The 7,957-nt window shown below is 48.9% G+C and overlaps 1 protein-coding gene across 1 annotated transcript; it reads right to left on the bottom strand.

The window, feature by feature from the left end:
- Nucleotides 1–1,364: 1,364 nt before the first annotated feature.
- On the bottom strand, nt 1,365–7,712 carry entpd5a (ectonucleoside triphosphate diphosphohydrolase 5a; the record flags this gene model as incomplete). Its single annotated transcript, XM_084482562.1, has 13 exons — nt 1,365–1,448; nt 1,934–2,049; nt 3,041–3,097; nt 3,205–3,348; nt 4,078–4,179; nt 4,269–4,330; nt 4,506–4,585; nt 4,738–4,826; nt 5,244–5,279; nt 5,913–5,988; nt 6,363–6,506; nt 6,860–6,939; nt 7,310–7,712. 13 exons carry the CDS (start codon nt 7,710–7,712, stop codon nt 1,365–1,367), a joined length of 1,473 nt encoding a protein of 490 aa, XP_084338688.1.
- Nucleotides 7,713–7,957: the final 245 nt, after the last annotated feature.

Genomic DNA, 7,957 nt, shown 5'->3' with positions numbered 1-7,957 from the left:
CACACACATACACACACACACACATACAGAATGTACATAGGTATGTCATCAGGTGATTCATCTGATTAACAAGAAGGCCTTTCTGAGCAATATTTGGAATGTAAAAGCATTTAAGTAAAAGTGTTTCACAAATACAGTTTTACATGATATTTACAACAGTAGTTATTGAATATTTGGAATATTGGAAAAAAAGGCACGGTTAGGAGAGCAGTTACAGACATATTTGGAGTTATATGAAGCACAAGTACACTTATTAAAATACTGTATAATTAGATCATCTTTCCTTTTTAAATATTTGTACAATTCACGAGAAAAAAATTGCTAACAAATTGCTCATACTGGCTGTGTTGACAAATCAGGCGCTGGGCAGATAGAGTTTGAACAATTAGTTTTGTCTGTAGATGTGTGTGTATAAAACTATGATGAGGGATCAGTCATCGCTTCAAGCCTATAATATCGTTATAGACTGACGGTAACTGCAACTTAGCCATGCTTAGGTACTATTCAACAGCAGACCGTACAAGTATACTCGGCTAAACTACAGGCATTTACATCCCACACACTCCACCACATTTGGCCATCATGCAGCACACACTTTAGCGAGAATTAACTCTCCTACTCAATTTCCTAGTTCCCCTGAGTCACAGCAAATGCAATGCTCCTTAGATAACTATGTACAAGCCTGTGTAAGACACCCAAGCAGCAACAATATCTGCCATTAAAGTGTTCAAACGTGTGCAAAAAGGTTGAAGCAAACTATTATATTTTGAAACAGATTGTCACGCTTGTGCATTGTCTAATGTCAACCAAATCTTTCCTGTCTAATAATTCATATGTTAGGTCAAAAAGTAAATAATAATTAAAGGAAAGGAGTTCTAAGTATCTGGAAAACAACCTAAGATTGCAATCCAATCCCACTGTGTTTAACAGTGTGCACCAGGACCAGTCAAGCACCTGTAATTCCCTAAATACCATGACTCCATAAGTAGCTTTGTAGGAACTCTCCACTCACACTTAAAGCTGGGTGTATACAACAGCAATTCCAAGAACAGACACCCATAAGGTAGCAAAAAAATGTAAACACCTTTGCTTACAAAAATAGAGCCAACCACTTGGACGTGGGGGCTGGACATACAGTAGAAAAAGAATGGCCTTATCAAAAATAAGTTGTTTTTGTAGTTTTCCCCCCAAAGAGATTTCAGGGTTGCTGAGGTTAAAGAGAGATTGGGATAGATGGGACAGAATTCTCCTCTAGGGTCGGGTCTGTCTGTGGTGTCCAGGGAGACACGCTCTGCCACGTGCTGTCCCTCGTCGTCCGTCATCGTGGCGTCGTCACGCCCGTGTCTGCGTGCGTTGTCTCCGCCCTAGTGGATGTTGAGGTTACGGAAGTGGTCGAAGGTGGCGCCCAGCGCCCAGCTCGTCTCCACGTTGTTCACCTTCTTGGCCAGCTGTGGACCAGAACACAAGAGTCGTCAGCATTCGGCCCCACAGCATGCAAACCGATACATACGTACATACAATGTACGATAATATCTCGATACAGCGATTCTGCGATAATCAATATATTGTTAAACAATCCTATAACGGTACAGCACGATATATATACATAACTATGAATAAAAAAAAAAAAATGACCGTGAAAAGGTTAAGTGCTGCATTTCTGTCTTTATTCATGGCCCAAATTTGAGTTTTTCAGTAACTCTTCTTTGGCTAGTTAACTTCCGTTCAAGTTTCCCTCATTCATGTGTTGAGCGCCTCCTTAAGGTGCCATGAAATAACAATGCTGGGAGCAGGGAAATCTGTTTAGAGCGCCGTATTTTATTCTCGGAGGGCGACAATATATCGCCGTATGGATATTTTGTCGCAGCCCTATTTCCCACCATCCCATGTGGAGATTAACCCGGTGTTGACCCCGGCTCTTGCTGCCTCTCACCTGCAGCACTGTGTTGTCCTTGAAGCCGAAGCCTTCCTTCAGCAGGCAGGTGATGTAGGTCATGTCCATGCAGAGGAAGGGGCTGATGGCACGGAACTTGGTCATCTGGTTGCACACTGTGAGCACAAGCAAGTCACACGCTGTCACACACTGGATGACGTTCACACACACACACACACACCTCTTTAGCAGAACAGCGACAGAGAGGAAAGAGCGTTTGGGATGCATAAACGCTCGCCAGGAGTCATGTGTCTCGTGGTGTTTATAATATTAAAACACGTTTTCTACCCTGCGTGCGACATAGCTGCAGGAGGGCAATGTTTGTGTTTTGTTTTGATTTCAGGTGTTTTCTTGCTGCTTCACGTGGCAGAGAGGAGCCGGGTGGCTGAGATAGGGGCTAGTGTGTGTGTGTGTGGGGCTTGTGGGCGGGCAGCAGGGTGCCAGGTAGCTGCCTGCGGGTCAGTGAGAGGCTGTGGGTGGGCGGCGGCGGCGGCGGCGGCGCTGAACAGACTCGGTGTGTCTCGGTAGGTGTTAACCCGCGGCTGGTGCCTGGCTGTCAGGTGCCGTCCTGCCTTGGCCGGAGCCGACAGACATCCTGGCCCTGCGACTCTGCCAGCCCAGTCCACGCAGGGTCATGTGACTAAAGAGTTGTTGTTGCCATATAGAATCACTTGCGTAAACGAAAATAACTAAACGTGTTGAGTGCTGAGTGTGGAATTATGAAATTGAAACCACAGTGTTAATGTCAATGTTTCACAAATGTCTGAATGTTGTGTGAATGTGTATGTGTGTGTTGAATTTCCAATTGTTAAATCGCTGTGTAAATCATTTGGTAACTCCAGACCTTGTGCATAAGAATGCCAGAATAATGTGGGCTTGCATGTTTTTCTAAAGAGCCGTTGAGTGAAACACACACTTATCCTGAGAGTCAGTGCCAGTGTGCGTGTTTGCCCAAAGGGTTTGTTGTTACGATACAGACAAAGGTAAACAAAGTCTCCAAGATAGTCGTTTGTCGGGCATGTAAACAAACAGTGTGTTCCCTGGAGTTTTGGTTCTGTACATCTTGAATCAAGCCCTCTTTGTACGGCCCCGGAGAAAACATCTCACCTTCTTTGGCTCTCTTCTTGAAGTCCCTCACTTCAACCATACCGCCACGACTGCCATCTGACGTAATGTGGAAAAAAACACATAAACACCTTCTCTCTGCAGTGAGCGGTCACTTAACGGACAGATGTGTGTCGCCCGGAATGAGAGGGGTTCTCCTCGCTCACCGATGAGGCCGGACTCCACGGCTCGGTCGAAGTAGTAGGAGAAGGCATAGAAGACGCTGCTCCCCTTCACCTCGAAGGGCTGGTGCACGATGCCCTTGATGACTTTCATCACCTCGAAGTAGCAGAGCTTGTAGCCTGCGTAGCCTGAAGGAGAGGCAGTCGCCACGGCAGCAAGGGAAGAAGAAGAAGAAGATGGACAGTCGGTTGCAGTGGGGGGTTGTGTAGTCAGCAATAACAATTCTACATCGTGGAGGGAACTGTAAACACAGGATTGCGGGCGAGGGATGGGGACCCGCGTGGCCCGCACTTGCGAGTGTGCACAACAGGCGGTCGGTCAGGAAAGCACCACCGTCTGAGGTCACGCGGAAAAGGGGGTTCAGGACGGGGACGTGCTGGTTTAGTTTAACAAGGGAAGCCCCGGAACGTCCACTTTCACACAGACCCAGGGGACGGGCTGTGGAAACCATGTGCTGACACTAAACACGGCCTGTCGGACTGTCTATTTTTACCACATAATTGTGAGCGGTCAGGATCCAGCCGCTTGTTGTACTGAAGAATATCAGCTGGGGGGGTTTGAACGCTGCCTCTCCCGGGCTACTCCACTGTGGTAATGGGAGTCTCACATTCTTTCTCTTTCTCTTAAACACAATGCAGGCTGGCTGCAGCGTAATTGTTTAAGAGGGAGGACGGGTTAAGAGGATGACAACACGGGTTTGGCGCCAAGGATCCCACGGATTGTTATGGGAAACTGTACTTCACTGTGGTTCACTGCAGTCTATTGTCTCCGCATGCGGGCCGAGAATGCACCGATCAACAGGTCCACTGGGAGCACTGGGGACGGCGCCAGCCAACCTCAAAGCGCCTGAATCTTACCATCAGGAATCCCGCTGACTTTGTAGGTGATCCCTCCAAAAGTCACATCCTCTCGAAACTTCTTGGGCAGGCACGAGCTGGTGAACACCTTCCAGTCTAGACCTGAGGAATAACAGTCGTTTAGTGGAAGGCCTCGCTCTGACCCATCTACCTTCTGAACCGGAGGAGAGTGAAGAGTGTGGGTATTTTACCGTCAGCTCTGAGCGCTCCCAGTGTCGCCAGCCGGGCTGCATATAGCCCGTTTCCAAGGTAGCTGTTGTGGGCGCGGGGAAAAGGAAGCGTTGGAAAAGGTTATTCATGGAAATGCATGGATTTATGTGTTCTTTTTTATGTGTCGTTTCTATGTTTACATCGGACCACTTACAGGCGAGCCATTACGCCGGGGTAATTTCAGGGTGTATCGATGTCCCAAAGAAAGTGAGGCATACCTGTGTGTGTAGACCTGGTAGGTGTGGTTGAACATGTTGAATCTGGCGATGTAGCTGGGCGGAGCTGAAACCACTGTTTTCTGTTGGACCGGAGACAGATGTTGCTTAGTGTTAGTGACTCAAAAGGGTCGACTCACTCGCCCACGCATGTGTGTGTGTGTGTGTGTGTGTGTGTGTGTGTGTGTGTGCTCTCCCAAACACACTTACTCATCAATTGAGATGTTTTGCATACCTGAGACTTGGGGAGGAATGTGATCTGGGTGGAGCCTCCGCCTAAATCCAGGATGCCCACCGTCTTCTTTGTATTGGAATACAAGTGACCTAAAGACAACAAAGACGTAAATACACTCAACCTGCCTGCTATCAACAGCCTGTAAACAGCAGCCCAGCTGCCTGAGTCACGGGCTGCTTTTAGCAGTCATTCCCGGTCAAAATACTGTTCTGTTCGCAGGCTGTTTGTTTTAACCTCGCCACCGCGGACAAAAAACCCTATTGGAGTCGTTTATTTTAAATGCAGTTAACACTGAGCCTAGTGTGTAACAGGAGTGAAGCATCTAATATTATTGCAGCCAGCTTGGCAGAGGTGGTGGTGGGGGATGGGGGGGGGATGGCGGGAGGAAGGTGCACGATGTGTCAGACAGGAGACCGGAGTCTTCCTCTGCACAGAGGTGCCCCCAGATGTGAGTCTGCTCAGCATTAGCATAACCATAGCAACACACAAAGTCAATCATGTCTTACCTGTCAGGAAGTTGACCGTGACCCAGGCCAGGATCCCTACGGCAACACAGGCAGGGAGCAGAGCATGAGCATTTAAATATCAAGAAATTCCCCCTAACAACTCTCTCTGTTTCAACTTCATTACCAGTGACATCACACGCACTCAATTATTTATGTGTGGGCAAAGGGAAGGCAGCGCTCGCTGTAAACGATGACTTGAGTTTCGTCTTGCCTTTTCTCTCATTAGGTCTGCAGTTTAATGAGCACTGGCTGCCTGACTCGCAGGGCGAGCCCAGGTAATTACAGCTCTCTCTCACACGTGTCACGGTATTGCACCCGTAAAACGTGGATATTATGCGACACATATCATGTGATGAGAAATGACTGGGTCAGGGTGTCTTAAGGAGCACTGTGGAGGATATCTTTAAATTACTGGGTGTTCGACCAGCTTATTTAATTCTTAGGGTTGAGGTGTGGACAAAACCTCTTGTTAGGAGAGTTTCACCATGCATGTGTGTGTGTCGATGAGATACAACTTGGATGAATACAGTGTAGGCAGTAACCTGCAGGAGAGCATCTGGGTCCATTAAACCATTGCTCTGACAGATGTAGAGATATTAACGGGCTGACAAGTGTAGAGATATCAACGGGCTGACAAATATAGAGATATTTACGGGCTGACCGACATACCTTCGTTGGTGCCATTCATGATGGAAACACTGTTCTTTGGGATGAAGAAGGGGGACTCTGCGAACACTTCCCTCACCTGAGAGAAAACCAACAAAAACATTTTAACACTGCTAATATTTTACCATCACTATTTATTTAACCAAACCAACATTGGTCTGCGGATTGGCGCGTGTCCTCTATCTGCCCCCCGGCAGACAGGCTGCGTTCCCGCCTGAATGACAGTGCTCCCCGCCACATTTATGGTGGAAGAGTAGTGTGGATTTGATAATTCAAATGATATATAATGCTTCTCCACAGAACCCCAGAACAGCTGTTTTTTTTCACATGACGGCCACCAAATGGGCAGGCTGGCCTTTTTTTTCTCAGGCATACTTGTAAGCACTTAGCGGTTTCTTGGACGGGTGGGGCCTCTGCCAAACTGTCTGTGGCCGGGGACAGAACGTGCCTCACCTCATCCAGAAGAGCATTGGCTTTGTCTTCGGGCAGAAGACGCAGACCCGCGGTGGCCTTCAGGACCACTGGGGTCTGCTTCCACTCCTCCTCAGGGACCGTCTTCTGAGCGAGGTTCAGCAGCTGTCTGACCGTGTTGCCACCCTGAAGGCAAGACAACAATCGGTTACCAACCGGCATATTTCAGCGTGCGTGGCCGCATAGCAATTACCAGAGAGAGGGAGTGAGAGAGAGAGAGAGGGAAGAAACAGAGCAGGGAATGAGCGGGAGAAAGATGGAGAGAGAGAAGAGAGAGAGAGAGAGCATGAGAGTTGACTGATTATATAAATACACAGATGAGAGGCAGATATTGAAACTGATCTAGATATGATTAAAAAGTCATTATATGGATGATTATACTGCCCGAAATAGCCCACAATATTTGTGGTGGGTAGCTGACGGTACATTCTGTTTTAGTTCTTAGAACGTTAAGTGATTGCATGGCAGGGTAATATTACCTCTTCAGGTGTGTCTTTGTATGCAGACAAACCAGGCTTCACTGCATGGTACAATTCATTGTCCAAAACCGGCAGCTCAACTACAAGATAAAGAAAAGACGGTCAGAATATCAATCACACCATGCACAAGTCAACCCATAGCACATCTGCCAAATGTTTATTATCTTAGACAGACAGCCACACATAGTATGTATCATGGGCTTTCGTGAGCAGCCTAGCAATTTCAATGTGGAGGCAGACATGGAAATGGAACACAGCTACTTTTAGGCTTTCTGGCTTGCCCATGCTCTCTCTCTCTCTCTCTCTCCCCACTCTGCAGGCACATGTTTGCCTTAACACTACACAGCGAATGACCTAACAGCAGCACACACACACACTCTGGGAGCCGTTCGCAGGGAGAGAGCCAGCCAGAGAGCGAGGGGGGAGAGACAGCGAGGGGAGACGCCTTACCTGGGTCCTTCTGGATGAACTTGTAGATATGGATTCTGGTGCCCGTGCTCCCGGCGTCGAACATCACCCCGTAGAAGACCTTGCCCCTGCTGAGAGGCGCCAGGGCGTGGACCACCGCCGCCGGGGCCATCTCGGGGAACTGGTCAGGCTCCTGGGCCGGGTGCTGCACCTCAGGGTCCGGTCGCAGGGACTCGGGCGCGGGGTGGAAGACCTCCGGAATCACGGGGTAGGTGGGCGCGGCGGGCTGTGCGGCCTCGGGCAGCAGGTTCTCTGTGTTGGCCGAGTGCTCGCGGTAGCGGTAGTGGGGGACGAAGCGGTGATGGCGGTAGTATGTGGCGTCAGCTTCGAGGACTGCAGCCAGGAACCACATGGCGAGGGTCAGCAGCAGCCTCAGTGTAGCCATGGTTTTCACTCAGAGATGGAGACAGCTGATAACTTTTAGCAAAAGCGAAGGAGAAGCCTTGGTGGAGGTTCTTGTTAAAACGGAGCCTTCTCGGAGAGGGGGTGCGGATGGTTGCAGAGAGGCGCCGAGGACCACAGCTGGGAGAGCCTGCTGAGAGGGGTGAGGAGCACTAGGGAGGGAGAGGCAGCATGCAAACTCAGGACGGTCTGCTCATCCGCTTACAGTATATAAAGACATAAGGAGAT

This window comes from Micromesistius poutassou, assembly GCF_964030765.1.
Source record: "Micromesistius poutassou genome assembly, chromosome: 17".
Taxonomy (NCBI): Eukaryota; Metazoa; Chordata; class Actinopteri; order Gadiformes; family Gadidae; genus Micromesistius; species Micromesistius poutassou.
This window is presented reverse-complemented; position numbering and strand designations above follow the sequence as displayed.